Source organism: Aquila chrysaetos, chromosome 9 (assembly GCF_900496995.4).
Source record: "Aquila chrysaetos chrysaetos chromosome 9, bAquChr1.4, whole genome shotgun sequence".
NCBI classification, from domain to species: Eukaryota; Metazoa; Chordata; class Aves; order Accipitriformes; family Accipitridae; genus Aquila; species Aquila chrysaetos.
In genome coordinates, this window is record NC_044012.1 from 26,970,259 (window position 1) to 26,991,526 (window position 21,268).

The following is a 21,268-nucleotide window of genomic DNA, read 5'->3' on the forward strand; positions in this document are numbered from 1 at the left end:
TCGGGGAAAATTGAAATGGAGCGTTTGCTATAAATACCACTAATCCTTCGTGCTGGGGGGAGCGTGGCGCAGACGGGGGCTGGCAGCACACAGTGCCAGGGGAAGCCGCACGCTAGAAATTAATTTAAATCCCAGCACTTCACCAAGCCAGAGAAATCCCAGGCTGCTCCAGCTGATGCTCCTGGACCTCCTCTCAGCAGCCTGCCCCAATACTTAAATGTTAAGAGCTTTGCCCCTAAACCAGCCCTGCGTCAGGGCTTGTCCTGCTTTGTCCCACCTCTGCAGCCCCTCTGCTGTTGGTGCAGCCCTGGGTGAGTGCAGGACTGGGGGGTCCCGCTGCACCCTCGTGGGGAGTGGAGACCCACAAGTCCCAGGAGACCAGGAGGGTGCAGGGAGCACAGCAGGAGCCCCGAAAGCCCCAGGCACAGCACCCTGAGCAGCCGGCAGCATGAAGGAGGGGCTGCCACGGACGGAGGAGCCCCCAGCTCTGTCCTTGTGCCATCACTGCCACGGGGGCCCTGTTCCGTGCGCAGGGGAGCAGGATGCCAAGGCTGTTGCCACCCCTTACAGCTCTGCGCTGCAGACAGTGTCCAAGTGCCGTCTGACAGCTGCAGGCAGGGTGAGCCCATGACAGCCAGCCTTTTAGCAAGCGTTTAACCTGCTTGGCCACAGCACATCTGCCCACTGGCATCCTTTCCTGCTGCACGGGAATAGATGCACAAGCCTGAGGCACAGCCACACCCAGGGCCTTGCTCCCCAGGCTGTGCTCCCTCAGCCTCAGGACTTCTCTTCAGTTTGGGCTACACTTCCATGCTAACTGCTTTGTGGTCTCTTTGCCCAGTCTCACTGGTGTCAACTGTCCTGTCCCAGGCAAAGCCAGCACACACTGTGCATCAGGAAAGGGGCTGCTCCAACAGCAGGCTGCTCTACAACATCTAACAAACTTGCTGTTGGATGGCAACAGCATCTTTACTTCCCACCTTCTACAAGCGCATCTGGCGTGTGGTTGAGCTCAGACATAAGCAGACACACAACATGGCCTACAGCCACCACCAGCCTCCCAAGTGACCTCCCAAGACTGGAGAATCAACACCCCATCCTAGAGACAGAGGTAGGGGAAGGAGCCAGGAGAACCCTGCCCTGTCATTTCAGGGCACACTCAAGCCCTGTGAGGGCTCAATTCTGCCCAGTGAGCCCCTGGCTTAAGGCAAGAGGCTTAATTCACAACTGCCAGTTCTACACAGACCCATTCATTGTTTAGCAAATGATAATTCACCTCCGTTCCTCTCCAACTCCCACCCAGGGCCCCTCTTTCACTCTGCAGGAATTAACACACCCACGGCACAGAGCCAGCTAATACTACAGAAATTTTCTTTTTTTTTATTATTAATGCGGAATGTTACGCTGGTCCTGCTGGCATCTTGCAGAGATCAGTCCCGTGTCCCAGCTCAAACAGGCTGCCAGCCACCTTCTGACAGAGACACATAAAGCCAGCCAGTCAGCCTTTTTTTTTTTTTTTCTCAAAAGAGAAAATTTGCCTCAAAACCTGCCAGAGGGATCTGTAGTGCACGGTCCAGAGGTTTCAAGCTCACAGTCTGAGAATCCCTCTGGTTTCTTGTGCCTTCTTTTAAAAAATGAGGAGACAAAAAACATAAAAGCAAACGGGGACTGAGCCTGCCCTAGCTTAAAAAAAAGACAGTAATTTTCATGCATGTTTTAAAAAGAGAAAGGGCAGGGTCTTAGAGTAACAAGAGCAGAGAGAGAAGGCAGCCAGGCCTACAGGGGAAACTGCTGCACACTCCAGATTCCACTTCAAAAAGAAGGTGGTGAAAGAAGGATGCAAACACCCATGCACACGCCTGTGCACACTCACGCCCCCACACACGCAGGGTGTCTCATTACGCATCAGGGAGAGAGAAATTATCTTCCTCTTGGGGTTTGCGGATCCAGCTGCCGTAGCCCATCTCTTCCAGTGTGCTGAAGAAGCACTGCTTGGCTTCTTGGTATGCCGTGGCTGCCTCCTTAGCATCTGAGTACACCGAGAGGTTCTTTAAGTCTTTGCAGTTGTTCTTGGCACATAACTGCTGGAACAGGGCAAACATTTTCCTCTTGGACACACGAGACACCTCTAGCTTCGGTCTGAGAAGGAAGACAAATGCAGCAATGAAGGACGTGATGCTCAAAAGAGCAAAGAGCAGAGGGCTCAGGGAAAACCCCACAATTGGATGCCTGCAAGATTTCTTGGCTCAGCAAGGCTTTGTTGTAGGGGCTGGGCTGGGCAATATTTTGTTTTGCTTCAAGAGCACTCGCTCACATCAGTTTGAAATGCCTCTCTCCAACCCTCCCCACATGTAAGGTGCTGTAACAGCACAGAGTGTACTCACGACTTCAGAGCTGCCCCCCTTTCCCCAAACAGAAAAGCAGAGTCAGGAAAGGCTCTTCTTACCCATCTACTTTCCCTTTTGTGCCATCCAACACTTCAACTTCGCTTTCATCAGCAAGACACCAATTCACTGAAGACTCCTTCGTCTTGCCCGTCTGCCTTGCAGAGTCATATACGCTGACTCGCCCAACCTGCGTAAGAGGTAGGAGGGTTTCTTAACGCTGGTCCTGCTGCACGAGCTCGCTGGTAAGGGGAGCCTCTTGCCTCTTCCATCCCCTGCAGGCAGGGGTTCAGCTCATCCCAAACTCCTGAGAGCAGCAAGCCCTAGGTTCTTACTAAGCTGAAGGCTACGGGGGTGGCCTTGGTCTCCTTATTCCCAGACCAAGTCATTCCCAGTAACCCCAGGCGCTGTGGGATGACACAGAGGGGGCAGGTTTCTGGCCATTAACCTCCTGACCCAGCTGGAGAGCTTCTGCCAGGTGACCCCCCTGCAGAGCACCTTGGTGAGGCCCAAACCCAAGGGCAGAGGTGGAAGGGGGGGACAGAAGGACGAAGAGGTGCCAAGCCCGCACTACCTCAGGATGGTTAATGTGATACGGAGCCTGGAGCTTTTCCTGCAGCACATTCCCATCTCTTGCCATGCGGCAGCAGATTGCACGTGTTAAATGACCCTGACTGTACAAGTAACCTGTGAAGACAGATGTGAAGGCATTAGGAAACAGGAACGGCATGGATGATAGACAGGCCAAACCCCAAGAATCACAGCACTTCTCACAAGCTCCAGAAAGCTTACAGGCATGTGGATCAGCAACAGCTACGTGTATCCCAGGTGTGTAAGATGAAGGTTTATAGACTGCAACATTTCTCACCAAAGACACAAATGGGCAATTTTTGTCTCACCCTCCTAGATCACATGTGCCTTCTAACAATCAAGAACCTTGGAGAAAAACCCACTCCACCCACAGCATAAAATCCACAAACTCCCTTTTCACTTCCAAACAGCACAGCTCTGCCAAGAACAACATTTCAATCTGTTACTCCTACAGCCTCCACAAACAAGCTTTTCCATCACTTGGGGAAGGGAGGTTACTTGTCACTGCAGCCCAGTTCTAAGGAGCAGGGCAGCACATCCATCCCAGCCCAGAAAGGATGGCAGGTCTCATACCAAGTGTAACAGAGCTGAGATAAACCGGTTCTATGAAGTGTGACAGCAGTGCTCCTTGCAAGCCAAGTATATTCCAGCGTAAGATTTTGTCACTGCAGGACATGGTTCGTAACCGCTCCCCGTGCTGGATCCCATCCCACGTGGGCACAATGTCACTTGACTCCACAGGAATGGTACCTTCCCCTGCACAAGAGAGAAAAGATTTTCTGTAGAGTTAGATATTCAATAACTCAAAACCCCATCAGCAGCGGCACAAGGAACTATCTTCTATGCACAGGCATGGAGTGACCTCTGGAGTCAGTCTGTCACCAGGTTCTGGGAATATTTTAGTATCACATGAAAAAGGGAACTCAGTACTGATTACAGACAAGTCATTTTAACATGGCTGAAGCAGAATGAAATACTGCTTGAAAGGGAGGTCAGAGACATAGAAGCTTTGCAGCAAACTTCAGCTGTACTTTTGCTAGTGTGGCAGTCCAACAGACATAGTTGGGAAGGAGAAGGGACTCTCTCTAGTGCCCCCATCCCTTTCACCCACCTCCTTTGGTTCCTGAATGCTTCAAATCCCACAACAGCACCACACAGAGAGGGGTAAAGAAACTCTGGAGCCCCAGAAAGGCTCAGAGGAGAGGACTGGAGCCACCTCACCATAGAGGGAGCAAACGCACTCACCGTTCTCCACCTTGGTCCGTAGCTTGCCTTGTTTGGGGTTCTCAAAGAGAGGCTGATGCTGGGCTGGCCCCACCACGCTTGCCTGATCGCTGCAGGATTTATCAAAGAGTGCCCCGTCTCCACAAGGTGCTGTGCTAGAAAACAAACACTCCCCAGGTTAGCGCTGACTCTCAGAAAACAGCCAGGGCCAGGGGTGCAATGGTGCCGCTGACACTGGTCACTCCCTGCACAACCCTGCACAAACCTGACGTAGAGGTGAAAGGTAACACTGCTCTTTATTTTGAATCTCTTCCCTCCCGCTGGCTCAAAAATGCTCTCTTCTGCAGAGGAAGGATTAGATGGGTCATACTTCATCAGCTCACTATAGAGAAACCTGAAAACAACATCATCACGTCAAAAGGCTGCTTTGCTCCTCAGACAAGGAGCACTTCAATCCAACCACTGCCCATGCCCGGGACAGGCAGGGTCCCAAGCTCTGCCTCTGTTGCACCAAGTCACCTGCTCCTGCCGCATGGGAGAGCAAAGACCAGGAGCCATGGCTGAGAATACTTGGAAGCCAATGAATAGCATTTGATGCTACAAAAAAAAGCATGAAATCAAGCAGATTTCCTGCCATGCAGAGGACACGCAATAGAAAAAAAGCATTCTGTCAGGTGAGCAGAGGGAAGTGCTGGCAGGAGAAAGGAGCCTGGCTGGCTGCTGCTTGCATGCATATGATCCGAGTGTGAAGAAGACTTCAAGGTTGTTAACCTAGCACCTTTAGTCAGCACCAAGTTTGCATTAAAAGTAAACAGCCCCACGGGCAGCTGAATGCAAGTGGTATTATTAGCGCAACCCCACGATCTGTTTACAATGACTGGTCTTTTATGGCTGCTTCTGTCCGGGGACAGAGTAAAACCCTGAGATCTCCAACATAGCATCAAGGACTACAGAAAAACTGCAGCTTCACAGAGACTCCTCAAGTAGAGCCTGTGCAGGGATTTATTTTGCAAGGAAAGGTGGAGCTCACTGTTCTCGTCTCTGACAGGCTCTGCTGTGCCAGAGCAGCCACAACTGTCAAGATTAACAGCTGAGACAGACAGTAAGCAAGGGTGCAATCCTCTGACTTTACAGCTTCCCACGGACCTGCCCTCAACACCTTCCAGTGCTGAGGAACACACCGAGTATAATGGCAGCAGGGAAAGGCTTTAAGAAAGCAGCTGGCCTTGCTGTTCATAACTGGAAGGGCAGACATTAACAAGGCTAGTCCAACTTCATCTCACTTCAGTTTTTTTTTAAAAAAAAAGTTCCACACTGAATGTTTATAAAGAGAACAATTGTGCAGTTTAGTTGGGAAAACCCTTTCCAATCGGTGAAAAAGGATTTCTGACTTACCAACGCAAACACATTCGATATGTCTTCCTGAAGCCTTCTACACCCAGACCCAGAAAGGCCAAAAGGGGACCTGGCCTGCAGATTCCCCAGCACCTTGGCTCAGACAGAGCTGTGCTCAAACTGAAACAGCGTGTTGTGCGCTGGCCAAGCAGCCTTTATAATAAGGATGCTTTATTTTATGTACATCAGATGCGGCCCTTGAGCTCTTGGCAAGTTTCCAGTTCGGTACTAATTTGGGCACCACTCAGGCATGGCCCCTTCTTATCAGAAATAACTTCCCTCTATTTAACAACACATGGGTAAACAGTAGTGTTAAAGGATCACAGCCTCTCTCAACGCAGCAAGGAACCGTCACAGTGACATCCCTCTAGAATGGGTCAGCAACTCCGGGCAAGCCCCTCTCCCTCTCCTTCAGGTTTCCCCTTCTCTCACCTCACAAAGCCTCTTCGAGAAATGATTTCTGCATGACAGTCATTCACTGTCTCCCCTTTCAAGCTCAGCTCCTCCCCTTTCACACAACGATTACCTGAAATAAATTAAAAAAAAAAAAAAAAAAGCAAGTGTCGAAGTCAACACAGAAAGAGGGAGGGTTTCATCTTACTGTAAGTTTTATTTCACTGGGCTCCTGAGCAGCAGCAGCAGCCTATTGACTATTACATCATTATCCTGATCCAAGCAGTTAGGAAAATAAAGGGACAAAGAACATACACTACTTTAGGGACAGCAGAGACTTAAATTGCCACACGTTTAGGGGCAGTGTCCCTTCCTGAGTACTTTTCAGCCCACCACTCCAGGTGGAAGCATGGCAGCTAACTAGGAAGGGAGCTAAGGTACATGCAGCTGAGATAAGCTGGGGGACCTTGTGCGGTACAATGCGAGGAATCCAGGCTCTGATGCACAGACTAGTGCGTAGCAATGCAAGCAAAGATTAAGAGCAATACAGCTGCAGGCACATTCGCTTTGTTTTCTCTCTATAACCAGATCACTTGTGACACCACACGAGCCCTGGGAATGTTTCTTGCCCTCTCTGAAGAAGCCTACAGCAACAGCCATTCCCTAGTCATAGCTGACAGGGTATCTAGTGGGGAAGTGAGAGTTCAGCTTACGCTGGAAGAAGCTGTTCATACCAGTTCCGATGCTGACCACTGCTCCCAGGCCCTTATTTCCTTTCCGCATGATGACAGCAGCCAGGATCTTCCGCCCAAGCAGACTGTGCTGGATGCGAGCAGTGAGGGTGTTGAAGCGCTGGTGGCTCAGCATAGCCATCTGATCATGTAGGGTACTGCCACTCACAGGGAGCTGGAACAGGGACACAAGACCAGGATTGCCCAGAGATCATGAGTAGGTCATGGAACTAAACAGCTCGAGAAGTAGCTAACCTGAAGCACAGCTATCCAAGCAGAAGGCAGGAACACAGAAAACATGAGCTACAGGCAGCACAATTTTGGGTTGAGTGCATGGACACTATCGTGTCAAGGGGTGGGTGAAGTTCTTTTAGGTATTTCTGGGAAAACCTTGTCCAACGCTTTGAGTTCTGCTTTGAGCACTTTGATCACTAAGAGACAGCAGCAAGCTGTCTTCCTGGCAGCAAGCAGAACGGGCTGAGGAATGGCCTCCCAAGATTGCCAGCGGAAACCCTCATCGCAAAGGAACAAAACCCATCTTGCCTGTTCCCAGACACTCAGCCAAGGAAATCTGTTACTGGCTTTGGAGGAATGCCTTCTCTGGCTGCCTGTGAGGAGACTGCACAGTCACTCCCATTGCAGATGGGCACTTGCCTCCTCTAGCACTGCTGACTGACAAATCCTCCCTGATGGCTTTTCTATTTAGAGCCACAGCTGCTGTGCTCAGCTGTGCAGACTGGAACATGGCTTTTAAGAGATCACAAAACTCTAACTGTCATTTAAAGCGGCACAGGTTTGGGACAGCCATCCTGACATAACCAGAGCTTTGCTCTTATCTGATGCATGAGTTTTTGAGCTGACACACAGTTTTTAATGCAGCATGAAGGAATTTGGAAGGAGGAAAAAAAGAAAGTCACAGAATTAAAAATTGGCATGTTCCTGCTCCACCACAGGAACACACTTCAGTAGCTTGTGGAAGAATCTGATGATAATTTAACCCTAAAGCAAGAGGGAGGAGTACGTCTGTGCCCTGAGGAAACATCTAACCCACTTCAAGAAAATATCAGCTTATCTACACCTTCAGAGAACAAAGATCTCACAGTTGATCTTGAAGGCATTTTTCTGCTGGACTGAAAGGCACAGGACAGGCAGGGCTACAAAAGAAGACCCAGCTTTGGAGGAAGGGGATTTACCTCGGTGATGTTCATCCCTTCCAGGCGCTCAATCTTCTCTGTTTCCCCAATCAGGACTCTGAGCGCTGCATCAGCTGCCTCCTGCTTGCCCTGCTTTTTATTGTGTGCAGTTACAGCTGGGAACCAACGGCCTCCAACCTTTGCCTGATAGACAAACCTATAAAGACAGTAGCGCACCTCTGAAGGAAGCTACAGATTTCAGACTCATTTTTAAATTCTCTCAGTGGAGAGACTAGAGGAGTAGAGGTAGCTTATTGTCATCCAGACATAAGGTTTGGCAGAGGCAGCAGCTCAGCCTGTTGCCATCTCAAACTGCATCAGGAATTTTCTCCAGGACAACAGCAACAGTGCAAAATTTCCTCCTGGACAGATGCAGCTACTTACTTGGGGTCATGGGGAGGTCCTGACTGGTCAATGAGTTTGAACTCTGCAGCAAACCCATTGGAGCGGGCGTATTCCAGCAGGCCACTGACAGGATTGACATTAAGGTATTTGATGAGCTCCCCAACACCCCTTGCTTTTGCCACCTTGGATTCATCTGGAGTGGCGATCCACGGTCCACAGCTGTGCATGGACTGGTCACCATGGGGCTTCACAACAGGCTAGAGCAGAGTTAGACAGGAGAAGGCTGTTAAATACTGAGCAGTTGGTATTACCGCAGGCCAAGGGCACTCAGCAAACCTCTGCTAGAGCCAGCACGTGACCTTGTGGGGTGAAATCCGGTGAAATATGAAATAAAGGGGAGGGCACCCAACCCAAACCACTTGGGTTTTATAAAGAAGCTCTTTGTACCTGTTCAGGCAAGACATGGGGTACAGACTCTCCAGAAAGAATCTTCACAGCAACTTCTGCTGCCATTTGCTTCGCTCCCTTCTTGCTGTTTCCTACCACAGCAGGGAAAATTTGGTCACCCATTTTCACACAGTAGCTGAACCTGACAGGACATTATAGCATATGAAAAGTGTTAAGCATAGGCATCTTGATCTGTTTATTAGCCTCTTCTCCCAGTTCAAGCTAAATCCTTCTGGGTTATCTGCAATTTAAATCTACCACAATGGCCCTAAATACTCCCAGTAGAGCACTACCAGGTAGGGTACAGGACTGGAACCTGTTCCTGGTCTGACAGAAGAAACAGCATCCTTTCTCTGAAAAAGGGCATTGGTTTTGGTCTCTTTCTGGAGGCAGATGTCTTGGAGGGAGGAGCCATGCCCAGACTCCTCAGATAAGAGGAGCACTCAGCTAGGTCAGTGACGAGTCCAGGAACGTAGGTAGCATGCTGAAGGGGAAGGATATTAAAGAAAGGGTTTCTATCCTCCCCAAAGCTGACAACAATATTCCATACCTAGGATCATGAGGTGGGCCTTCCTGAGAGACCAGCTGGAATTCAATGGTGTTCCCTGATTTTTGTCCGTACTCCATTAATATGCTGATAGGGTGCTTCCCAGGAAGCAAGCTGAGATGAGCTGGTGCAGATGATGGCTCTGGCTCTGGATGCAAAGGCTACAGCAAGAAGATAGAGGAAACCAGTTTCAGACTAAACACTGTTTGACCAGCCTCACAAGTAAAGAAAATAAGACTCACCAATTCCGGTTCAGAGTTGTCAGAGGGAAATGCCTCTTCACATTTAATTCCGTGTCTTCCATTCTCTGCTTCACTCATCAGGACCTTCATAGCATTAGCTGCTGCCTCCTGTTTAGCGAGTTTTTTGCTCCCTGCTTCTGCTGGTGGGAATCGGCGCCCATTAATCACTGCCTGGAACTTAAATCTTTGAAAGAGAAAACCAAAGAGGTAAATTGAGAGGCAAAAGTGTGGTCTTCTCAGAGCAAGCAAGTAAGACTGCTCTTGGAATTCAAGTGAGAAGGAACAGCTAGCTCCTGGCTGGGAGAGCAAACCCAGGATGCCATGTGCAGAAGACAAAAATACCAAGGGTGTCCCGACAGCTCTGCATCTGGGCCTCGTTTCATTGCATTTCCAGAGCTGTTCATGACAGATGAGCAGCTCCAGATTTTGTTCTGAAGGAACAGGATGAATTGCCTTGTTCCACAAGTGCCAGAAACATGTAATGGCTGTATGCAAAAAGCAGTTCAGTTACATCTCCTGCACAAGGATGAAGAAAGTTTAAAAGCAGCCTGCGCTGTTCCATCTGCAACTAGTCATTTGGGGTCACTCATCCCTCCGGCATTTTCCCTGGCTATCCAGTGCCTTCACACCATTTCAGAGAGGTGCTGCCTCACGTAAACCTCTCAACTTTGATCTCTCCTCCCTGTGAACTCTAACAAACACAGCTTCTCTTTTGTCCTCCAGCCCTATACAGAGGAAACCTGCTTCCAACAAGAACGGGTGAAACCAGATCTGGAGAGGCGTTATGGGGCTGAATCCATTCAGATCCCTCCTTACAAAAAAAACAAACAAAAAACATGGGACTCCATCTTTAGAAATTAGGCCAATTTTCCTGTCTAGCGGATCTATTGACATATTCCACTGTGGCACATATGGTGCTTTTCACCGTCTCGCCGGTGCTCAGGAACAGCCATGATTTTTTAAGGGGAAGCGGGACTCCAGAGACTGACTCCACAAATCCTAGTGTCATGCTACGTGCTCTGCTCACAGAAACCGCTCTGACCTGCTATACCACAGAAACGTCCAGAGTGGGTTCACCTCGTCTAACCCAAGATATCTGCACCCAAGCACTTTGTTCTGGGCTCCCTTTATACCACTTCCAGAGTGACGGCATCTTGAGAGGTAACTTAGAGATACCAGTTTCCCCCTATACAATCAAATTGAAAGCCAAGTGATTAAATCAGATGGGACCTAGCTGAAGAGATGAATCCCACCTTCACTGTTCAGAATGAGGTGCAGGTTGCCAAAAGCAGGCTCCTGCAGCTAAATTTTAGCCTTGTTTTGGTTTTTTTAAGCTGCTGCAAGGAATCAACCAGGCTAATCCTTCTAAAAATGAAGTAAACATTAGTGAGCAGGCCCTTCAGGACAAAGTTGAGTGGGTGAAGTTAGTTGAAGTCAGATAATTTTGAGCAAAAAGACAGCTCAGGAAAAACAGGAAATTTTCTTACCGCGGCTCATGAGAGGGTCCACTCTGCTCCAGCATGGCAAACTCACAGTGCTGGTACGTGTACTGGGAATATTCGGTAAGGCCACTCACTGGGTTCTTCTCCTGACAAGCCATCAGTTTCTCCACAGGTGTACATGGGAAAGCAGTTTCAAACTGGGCAGCGTAACTGGGGGAAGACTGGGAATTCATGATGGATTCTGACTCATTGGGCTGCTTTTTGATAGTGTTCAGATTATCTGGGATATCATCTGTGGCCCACTTGCCATTTTCAGAGTTATCATAATTACTCAGACTGGAGAATCCAGGCTTAGTGTCCTCAGGTGGGGCTGCTTCTGTGTCACTGGCATCGCTCTGATCAGTTTGCCCCAAAGGCTGCTGTCCGTTTTCTATACTTTCTTCTTCCGATGTTGTGACTGCTGGTGAAGCTACAGTCATCTCCTGGGGACAAGAAGGAACAGAGGAAGGTGGAAAACCTGACTCAGGTGTGGGATCTGCTGTCTGCATTACCACGCTGGCCTTCAGCCTCATCTGCATCCGCTCGCGTTTCCTGTCTGTCAGGGACCACCGTGGGGGGCTTGTGTTCTGCTTGTGGACATCTCCCAGCTTTTCCAAAGCGCTAAGAAAGGCATTAACATCCTTGGCCCTTGAAAACCCAATGTTTTTGGCAAGGTTGAGCGCTGTCGTTTCTGCCACGCTGAACAAGTAGTTGCAGATTTTGTCCTTTGTCTCAGCCATCACGGGGTCAGCGTTTCCTGAGCCAACAGCACTCCTCTCTCCTCCTCTGCTCTCACAAGCTGGGCCTGTGCAACCACCACTGTGGTCAGCGGGGCTTCTTTCTCTCCCTGTGCTTGGGCCAGCAATCCTCCACAATGGCGGCGTCTCTTCACCTTTGTGCAACTTGCCTTCTCTGAAAAGTTTATACAAAACGCGGTTGACCTCTTTCTTTTGAGTTTTAAGTTTATGTGCGAGATCATGAACTGTACAAGTCTTCCCCTCCCCAAGCTTCCTGAAAATATTCAGAATTTCTTCTTCACAGTCTTGTCCAGCAAGAGACAGTCTCTGGAAATTCAGCCTGATGGCGTCAGAATCTCTCTCCGAGTTCTCCTGATGACGATACTGAGGAGGGCAATAACGTGGTGAAGTCTCTACCCACGGACGCTTGCTGGAGAACCTATGCCACCCTTCTCTGGTGCAGCTGGGTTGCCATCTCTCTGCAGGAGCTGGTGCCGCAGGTCGCACGCCTCTAAAGCGTGATTCGTCGTGTGATCCCTGTCCCTGAAGCAAACAGACTTCAGTGTCCCGCTCTGTTAGGAACTGCTGGTGTAAAAAGGTTTCCTGATTAGTTTCTCGTGGGGTACGAGGGCGGTTAAAAAAACCCTGATTAGTGCTGGGGCAGTTACGTCTTGACCAGGTAAGATGTGAGCCTCTGCCTCGACCAGCGCCTCTGTTCATAGCGCACTGCTGGGACACACGTGCGAATCGGGCTGCTTGCGTGCCAGAAGAAGGGGAGCTGTGATTCACCCTGCACTATCCCGTCCTGAACAGGTGCCTGCTAGGAGGAAAAAAACACAATTCAGAACCTATTTACAAAACTATAGGATTCCAGAAATGCAGTTTAAACAGCTTCCCTGCTACTGAGGCATTTCAAGCATGTTCACCTCGTCAAGCTTTCCTGTTTTCTACCAAGTCTAAATTATTAATGTAAACACAAAGAGCAAACTCTGTGTCTGCCCAGCGCAGAACCCAGCAGTTGGGAATCGCAGGCAAAGTTAACCACAAGAAACAGCTTTCATAAGAGCAACCCTCTGTTCCCATTGGACTGAATTTCAACCTAGCTGCACAGGCAGTTTGTCTGTTCATGATGCCTTCTGTTGAAGGCTCACCTTGTGCTTCAAAACACAAGTGAGTTTCACTCCTCTGCCCTGAGGGAGAGAAGAATCTCAGACCCACTTTCCAATTGGAGAAATGGGGGCACATGGAGGTAAAGCAGCACAAGGAGGTGAAGCAGCTCGCACAGTCACACAGGACAGAGCTGCAACGGGCTTGTAATGGTTTTCAGACTCATGGCCACAAAAGTCTGAAACCCCCAAACGTCCTTTGCTTCCTGGTCATTATGTGACCTGTAGAGGTAAAGCACCATGCCACAGGGGAAGTAAATCAATAACACGCAGAGAAATTGGATAGGTGCACAGCTGGCAATGGTATGAAAAGTTTTTGTGACCGCAGCCCAAATTTAACTCATATCACACTCAGCTGTGCCACCCCCCTCGGGTACAGGATGTAAATCTAAGCTTTTAATACGCTTTTTAAAAATAAGTAACCCAGCACAGGATATATTCTAGTTCTTTGACAACAGCTGGTTGTGAAACTGAGTGGATAAAAACATGCAACTGATACCTGCTGCTAGGTACCTGTCCTACCTTCTTCCCAGTGACCTCTTTAAGCCACCTATCTTCATAAAGAGTTTTTCAGATGCAAGTCTTATCTTCATAAAGCTCCCTATCTTCATCAAACACACCTCAAGGCCAACTGAAATTTCCCTTTCATTAAACAAGTTCGTTAATGGGCCCCAACTGCACCCAGCTGCCACCACCGTGGCTTATTTTACCAACCCAGACAAACACGGGCTCCACGTGTAGTGAGGAGGGTTCCCCCCTTCCCAGCTCCGGGGGGCGGGGAGGCCACTGCCCCCCTACTCAGTGAACTCGTTTTAAAAGTGACCCCTGAGCCAAAGGCAGGACAGAAATCCTGGCAAGCAGGAAGAGGGTTTTTTTAAAAATGCTCTTACCTCGGTCTCATCCATACACCAAATTCCCTTACTTTCTGAGAAAATAAACGGAAAAAAGAAACCCCGAGCCGCAGATCATCTCCCGGAGAGAGGGGGGGGGGGCGGCTGCAGGCTACCAGTCACCCCGGCAAGATGGCTGCGAGCTCCGTTTCGGTTTCGGTTCCCGCTCCCGTCGCGGCCTCCCCGCCCCGCCCCGCCCCCTCGCCCGGGGAGTTCGCAGGGAGGGGACGCGGCTCTTCCCGAGCGGGAGGCAGGACTTGGGGCTTTCCAAAGTACCCTCGGCTTTGCGAGCACTCAAAGCCCAGAGCTTCCTTCCCAGCGGCGGCCACAGCCGGGCCTGGACCGGGAAAGCGAACGCCAGAGGGAGGGAGGGAGGGAAGCTCCTTCCCCTGGTCCCCGTGGGGACTTCCAGCCCCGGCCAGCCACGGGCTGCAGCTGTTCTCCTAGTTTGGAGAGGTTGCCACCTTAAACTAAATCCCAAAAAAAGATCCCAGAGACCAAGGCAGGACACGTCCTGCCCCACACCCGCGGCCCTTCCCCAAGCAGAACCACGACGGGCCAGCGCAGCCACCCTGCGCCCATGCCGGCAGACGACAGCTCCACTCGGCCTCGACTGGGCGAGGCGCCCCGAGGCCCGAAGGCGCCGTGTGGAAAGGCGGGCTGGGCCGCGGCTACCGAGCCGGCTCCCGCAGGCCGGGACTCAAGGAGACGAGCGGCACCGACGAAGACACTTTATTCCACGCGTTCCGGCTGCGAAGCGCCCGGGGGAGGGGGCAACCCCTCCCTACCGAAACCCCGGCCCCGACAGGGCCCCGCGGCTGCTGGGACACGATCACGCCGCGTCCCCGAAGCTCGCGGGGGGCTGTCGGCGCCCAGCGCATCCCCACCCGGCCCGTGTCACCAGGCCCGACGGGAGTCGCAGTGACACCCGCGGACCGGGGAGGCAGCTCCACCCCGCCCAGGAGGCCCGTAAGCGTCCCCGACGCTACTGAAGGCCCGGCGGGGCCCAGGTTTTAGCGGCAAGGCGAGACCTGGAGCCGGGCCTGCCCCCGCGGTCGTCGCCGCCCCCCCGCGCCCCCTTACCCCCTCTGCTGCCGCCGCTGGGGCCGCGGCCGGCGCAGGGTGATGACGCACGAGCGCCCTCCTGCGCCTGCGCAGGCTGCAGGGAGCCCCATCGCCGCCATCTTTCCTCAGGGCAGAGCGCGGCGGCCATCTTTAGCCAGGGCAACGCGGGGTTGTGCCGCCGCCGCGGGCCAAACGTCGCCTGGCTCACCCACCCTCGCCTGCTCCGCTGCAGGAGAGGCTGCACAACCCAACCCCTCCTCTCCCCTCCCTCGACCGGGAGGCAGCAGTCCCTCCCGCTGTATCCCGGGGCACCGCCCGCCACCGCGGGAACGGTCGCCCGAGGCAGCGCGCCCGTCCGCGCCTGAGCTACTGCGTTTGCGCCCCAGCCCCCAGAGGGCCGCGCATGCGCCCCGCGCGCCGCCCCGGGGTGTAGGGAGCCCCCGGGGTTGGGAGGTATCGGGTCGGGGGGGTGCCATCCTTCCTCCGTGGGCCCCCATCCCCGATAGCCCCACCGTCCCCAGTGGGCCTTCCCATGCCCCGCGGGGCTTCCCCCCTCCTCCGTAGGCCTGCCCATGGCCCGCAGGGCCCCCATTCCCTATGGGCCCTCCATGTGTGGTGGGACTCTGCTGTCTCCTGCGGGCCCCCCATCCCTTGTGGGGCTCCCCCATCCCATGGGCCCCCCCCCTTTCCCCGTGGGGCTCCTTCTTGCTCCATGGGCTCCCCACTTCCTGTGGGACTCCCTTCACACCCATGTTAATACATGCTTGTTAATGGCCCTCCAGTTGAGGCCCGAGTCATGTCCCACCCTGTCCCATGGTCCTTTCCAGGAAGATGGAGACATTCTTCTCCCCTGTCCCAAACCAGACACAGCCTCTGGTCCCGGCGGATCCTCCCTTCCACAGGCAAAACCCCTCCTAATCGTGGTGTGAGTTAGAAAACTACCGGCAGAGAACAGATTGTTCCTGTCTGCTGCTTTGCTGCCTGCGTGTAAATAGTTGCATGTCATTTACCATCTGGCAGAGGGATGTGAGTACTGAGGCGGTGACTGTGCTCGCTGCCAGGCGGGAGGTGTAGCGGCACCGCAAGTGGCTCATACGGCTCAGAGGCTGCCGGCGGCTCAGGGCAGCACCTGTTTGCTGCAGTGCAACCGGCGAGCAATAGTCACATCTAGGACCATCAGACTGGGAGTCCCCAGCCCCTCTTCTGCTAGGGTGGTGGATGCAGAGGGGAGCCAGGAGGGACGGGCATGGGCTCTGGATGCATTTTAGGGGGCCGTCTGCCTACACTTGCCCATGAATGAGCAAAATACATGAGGACAGGCTCCTCAGAGGACCCTGGTCTCCACCAGCACCTCCGCCCATCCCAAAGAGATGGTGGCTGCATGTGCCTTTGGGTGGGGACCCTGCACCCACCCTGGCTGCTTCCCTGTGGCTTTCCGAAGGCACTTCAGTGAACCTGGAGTCACTGCAGGCATGCAGAAACGGTGAGTCAGGCCCCAGAATTGCCAGGCTTGGCTGCTGCTCACGTTCAGTGACGTTTTTTCAAAGCTGAGTCTGAGGGTTGTTCAGGGCTTGGTGTTTTTTTCAGATGATTTCTGGATTCTGAGATTTGGGGGCTTGAGTTTCGCAGTTTGGTTTTGGTGTGGTTTTTTTTTTTTACTCCAATGGGGAGACTAATTTTCTAAAAAAGGACCCCTCGTGCCAGCTGAAATTGCCACATCTTCATTCCTAGGAAGATTTGGGAGTGCAACCTCCCCCTGCCTGGGATGAGGCTCATGGCAGACCTGCAAACGCCAGGGGTCAGGGCACTACCAGTCTACATAAGCAGTGTCTCCCACCCACTCCGCTGAAGCACAAATGACTCCACAGCACGCAGAGCACACGACGATCACCTCCTCAATCTGTTCTTCTCCCCCCCCCCCCCCCTTTTAATTGCTTGTGATCATCTCACGCCTTAACCCAGCCTCGGTGAATGTGATTCATCTTGGCTGCTCTTAAGGCAGAACGGGAAGGTTACAATGCTGCTCTCCACTGTGTCGACGTGATGTACCCTGCCAATGAAATAATCTATAGCTGGTGTTATGGGGCCATATATCTTCTTGAACTGCAACACCTTAAATGCAACAAATAGCCACTTAATCGATACGAGTTCATTCTCTGTTCTCCTTTATGGAAAATTCGGCTGACTCCCGATCTGTTTCCATAGGAACGGGCTGAGAGACTGGGAGAGCCACCAGCTGCCGAAGGCCTGGCATTAATGCAGCCATGGCGTCTGCTTCGCACCACCAGAAGCTCCAGCTCTCGACATTGTGGCCACGTAAAGCTGAGTCAATTTGTGCCGGAGATAAGGAGCTGCCAGCTGATAACCGGCTTACATGCGGGTACCTGCGTTATCCCCGCAGATTTTGGTGGAGGATGGAGGGGGCTCCTTTGCTCACCCAGCACCAGCATGCCCGGATCTTCCTGCCCCACTGCTTCCGTGGGGGCTCCCCCAAACCCACCGTTTCCCCGGGGCTGAGCAAAGGCTTCCCCACGCGATGGCAGCATTTGCTAAATCTCCAGCACAAGCTGGAGATGCCTCAGGTGTCTGCTTTGTTTTGCTTCCCTCTTATGACATGAAATGAGAAGAAATAAATTGTAGCACAGCTCCCCCGCCCGACTTTCTGTTCAAATGCCAGTTCTCAGCTAAGGCTATTGTTCCGCAGAGTTTCATTTTAAACTGCTTTATTAGACACTCTAAAATATCACTTCCTCACTCTTGAAGGCAGCCTGTTCCTACAAGGGAGATAAAAGCTGATGGCTTGATTGCAAAGGGGACATTTTGTTACTCTCCTAAATCAGCTGACTGCATTTTTTAATTGAAGGCAGCCCTGGGAGTGGTGGTGTATTATTAGCCTTGCCGGTGCCTGCTCCCCACCACCCCAGGGGCAAGCTCTGCTTTTGCACTGCCGAGGCAAGAGGTTCAATTAGGTTTTGGCCTTCTTGCAGAAGCGCCCATCAAGCGCTCCAGGGTCCTCATATGTGGAGCGAGGAATTGGGCCGAGTCAGTTCCCACGTCCTCCCAAATGTTGCTCGCTCTTGTGTCTGGCCACAGACGTGCAGCTGGGAACTGGCATGGAAAATCTCCATAACTCCAGTGCCTTTAGTTCCCCTTGGAGGGGAAAAAATACTTCATTTTCTTCCAGTAGATTTTTATTGTAGCTATAAGAATGGTGCAGGTAACACACAGGAGACACTGCCCCATCCTGAGCCTGGGGCTTTGGTCTGCGCACCGTAGAAAGGTGCTGGTTCCCAGGAAGTGATTTTTTTTTCACCCGCTTTGCCCCTCCTGCTCCTGAGAGGCTGCTTCCTGGCTGGGGAAGCAGCAGAGCTATCCAGAGCATTGCACAACCTTTTTTTCTCAAGGCTCCTCGCCGCTCAGTGAAGGAGTGAACCTGAGCTTTGATACAGCCCCAGCAGCTGCCATGTCTGTGCTCCCAAGATGTCAGCAGCGATTACTCATCTCGAGAGCTCCTGGTGCGGAGCAGAGGGGAAGGGGGAACTCTGCCACATCTCCTGGCACCTCTGTCCCCACGATGCTTATCCCCCTCGGGCACCAGTGTGCTCTCCCCCTCAGGCACCAGTGTGCTCCAGGGACACGACGGCATGCTCCCATGGCTTTTGTTCTTGGTTCTGAGCTGCGGTGGAGCCCAGCAGGGAAAGGCAGGTGGGGCTGGCACAGCTGCAGCAGGCGAAGGAGCCGGCACGGTGACTCCCACAGCAGCTGCAGCAGTGGGAAGCAGCGTGGTTTTATTCTGGCTGTTACAAAAGGTACCCTTGGAAATAGGTAGGAGAAGGCAGACTGCGGTGCAGCCACCTGCATGGCAGGGGGTGCCACATGAGCACAGCCTTGAACTTTAGCTCTTGGATGCTAAGAGGCTCATCCGTCATGTTTTTATAGCCATCACAGCCTCTGCTTGGCAAGACGTACCCTGCGGTGGTCTCCTCCAGCCAGGTGCCATGATGGCCAGGGGCTCCTCCAGCTCAGAGAGGGGCTGTGGGAACACTGGCTGCTCCCACCATGAAAAAGCATGCTTCAGATGCCGACATTTCTCCTTGGCATGGCTCCAGCCCCATCAGCCTCTCCCTTACCAAGCTGTCATCTCTTGGGTGATGGCCAAAGCATCACTGCAGGGTGTCAGACGGGGACCCTGGACAGACCTCAAGCCACCCAGCACACCTCAGAGCTTGTGCTTGGAGGGGGACTGGAGAGCAGAAGGGGGTTACTGTCACTGCTCTGATTTAGCACACCTGATGCGTTGGTTCCCAGAGAGTGAATCAGTTAAATTAACGAATCCTCCCTAATGCCAGAATTCAAGGAGCTTCCTAATACATGTCAGCCAAGATGGCATTAATACTATCTTCTGTGACCTTTACATTGCCATCCAAGTCTAGGTTCCCCTTTTTGCCCTTTGCTATTCCCCTTCATATTTAATATTAAATCTGATTTATCTGCAAGATAAATCGTGTGCTCAGACAAATTGAAAGGATTTCACAATCCGTCCCCAGGGCAGAGCCATGGATGGGATAAGCATCAGCCCGAGGGTAAAAGGCATCCTGGGCAGCCCCGGGCAGAGCTGCCAGCTGCTGCTCCCTTGCCGCTCGTCACCACGCCAGTGTCCGATTTTCACTCGCACCACTTGCGGTGCTTGCCGTGGGGCTCCCTGCTGACTCCACCATCTTCTTCAAGGTCAGCGCCCAGCAAAGTCCAGGGGGCTGCCCGGGGCAGGCAGCTGCTGCTCTCCACTCCTCTTGATCAATGTGCCATTGAGCACAGAGAGACTCTAATGGACCATCTCGCAGGGGAAAGCCTGGCGCAGCCGGGTCTCCGAAGGGCTTCCTTGCGTGTAGAACTCCTTTGTGCCTCCCACGGGATCCTATTACACCTCCTTCGCTGCTTTTTCTTTATTTGCTGCAGATTTTTTTTTTCATGCAGCACAAACCAACTGCCAGAGCCAGCGACACACCCTGATGGAGAGGCAGGAGGGTGGCTGGAGGGAGTGATGGATGACACAAGAGATGCTAGTTGCAGATCTCAGGGACATGTACAGCACTTTAATTGGTCAGCCTGCACAGATTTCCTCACAACAGCATTTTTTAATCTAAAAGAAAGCAAGAAACTGGAACGTGTCTTGCTCCTTTCATGGCTTCCCTGGAGGCAGCAGCAGCACATTAAGGAAAAAGAGAAGGAGGAGGAAAAAATAGTCAGAAGCACCAGGTGGCTGAATATCTTGCAGCCTAATTGATTCCTCTTTAATTAGTACAAAACCTGTTGCTCTCAACCAATGTTCAGTGCCAGCTTTGGAGCAAGCAGCATCCTCCCCGGCCCTGCGCCAGCACGGCTTGGTGTGGCAGAGGGAGGAGAGGAGGTGCAGGGAACAGTGTGGGGTTGACAGTGCCTCTTCCGTACCTGGGAACGGGGCAACCTCCAGCTTCCACGACTTTCTTCGAGGCAGTGAGAGCAGGAAGGAGAAAAGCTGGCCGTGTCGGTGCCCATTGCTCACCAAGCTACAGCAAGGGGCTTGGATGGGACCATCCGGAGTAACTGAGACTTCAGGAGCATTTCTCTGCCTGTGCCTGGCCTCACTTGGGAACTGCTCACAGTTTCTCACCCAAATCCAGTTATTTTTCAAATGGAAAAGAGCTCAACTTCATTTTCAGTGACGGTACTTTTCTGCTTTTTGCCTCCTGACTTTTGAAAGGACGTCCAAGCCCTTGCATGGCTTTGAAACCAAGCTCTGTGTTGCCAAGGGCTGCTATGGGTTAGGTGGTGACTTTGCCAAGCACATCAAAACTCACCCCCTGCAGCACACATCTCTAGTGCTTCCAGAAATGCCACCTTATGGTTTTAATTCTTTGGTTCTTCTGACCTGTGCAAGGGCTTCCCCTGGCACAGGGTGGCTGTGGGGGCTCTACTGTCACCCAGCAGCTTCTCCCCAGCAGACCTGGGAGTCAGACGCGGCTCCTGGCCCTGGGTCTTCGTTTTTGTTGAAATATCGTCGCAGATGAGGTGATAACTTGTCTGCAGGTTTTACAGCAAAGCCCCCGCCACCGGCCGGCTGGCGACGGTTGCTGCTGCTCCAGCACAGCGGCTGCTGCCCAGCAGGAAACCCAGAAATACCCATTTAGGTAGAAAAGTGTCATTTACCATTGCAATTTACAGCCAATTCCTGCTGAGAAACCCTTCTTACTGTGCGAGCATCAGGCCAGCAGGCTCTGGGAAACAGAGATGGCTTCTTCCACCCTGATAACCATGCAAAGGGGCACAAACGCCATTAACACGAGCCTGGCATCTTTTTGTGCAGACGCATCCTTGGTGGGTACTCACAGGAATTGCAGGTGTGTCTGGGAGGGAAAGGGAAGCTGATATGCAAAAGCTGTGGCCTGAGCAGGAAGCTC

At 52.3% G+C, this 21,268-nt stretch overlaps 1 protein-coding gene across 4 annotated transcripts; it reads right to left on the reverse strand.

Moving 5' to 3' along the window:
* Nucleotides 1–1,360: 1,360 nt before the first annotated feature.
* On the reverse strand, nt 1,361–14,974 carry ADAR (adenosine deaminase RNA specific). 4 transcript variants are annotated; one of them, XM_030026466.2, is made up of 15 exons: nt 14,850–14,974; nt 10,980–12,527; nt 9,493–9,676; nt 9,254–9,411; nt 8,704–8,845; nt 8,296–8,513; nt 7,912–8,068; nt 6,722–6,893; nt 6,027–6,120; nt 4,465–4,593; nt 4,221–4,354; nt 3,549–3,731; nt 2,959–3,071; nt 2,447–2,574; nt 1,361–2,139 (listed from the first exon to the last, which is right to left on the reverse strand). In XM_030026466.2, the coding sequence occupies exons 2-15, from the start codon at nt 12,428–12,430 to the stop codon at nt 1,899–1,901; spliced, it is 3,504 nt and encodes a 1,167-aa protein (XP_029882326.1). In that variant the 5' UTR covers nt 12,431–12,527; nt 14,850–14,974; the 3' UTR covers nt 1,361–1,898. The 4 variants fall into 4 exon arrangements, with proteins under 4 accessions (XP_029882326.1, XP_029882324.1, XP_029882325.1 ...); XM_030026464.2 differs by having other exon boundaries at nt 10,980–12,530; nt 14,850–14,961; XM_030026465.2 differs by lacking the exon at nt 14,850–14,974 and adding an exon at nt 13,767–14,808.
* Nucleotides 14,975–21,268: the final 6,294 nt, after the last annotated feature.

Excerpts from the sequence above, each read along its gene's own strand:
- ADAR (XM_030026466.2), bottom strand. The coding sequence starts at position 12,430 with ATGAACAGAGGCGCTGGTCGAGGCAGAGGCTCACATCTTACCTGGTCA. Across the intron at positions 3,732-4,220 it reads ACGGACCAAGGTGGAGAACG|GGGAAGGTACCATTCCTGTG; the intron begins GTGAGTGCGTTT and ends TCTCTTGTGCAG. Across the intron at positions 3,072-3,548 it reads TCTCAGCTCTGTTACACTTG|GTTACTTGTACAGTCAGGGT; the intron begins GTATGAGACCTG and ends CTGTCTTCACAG.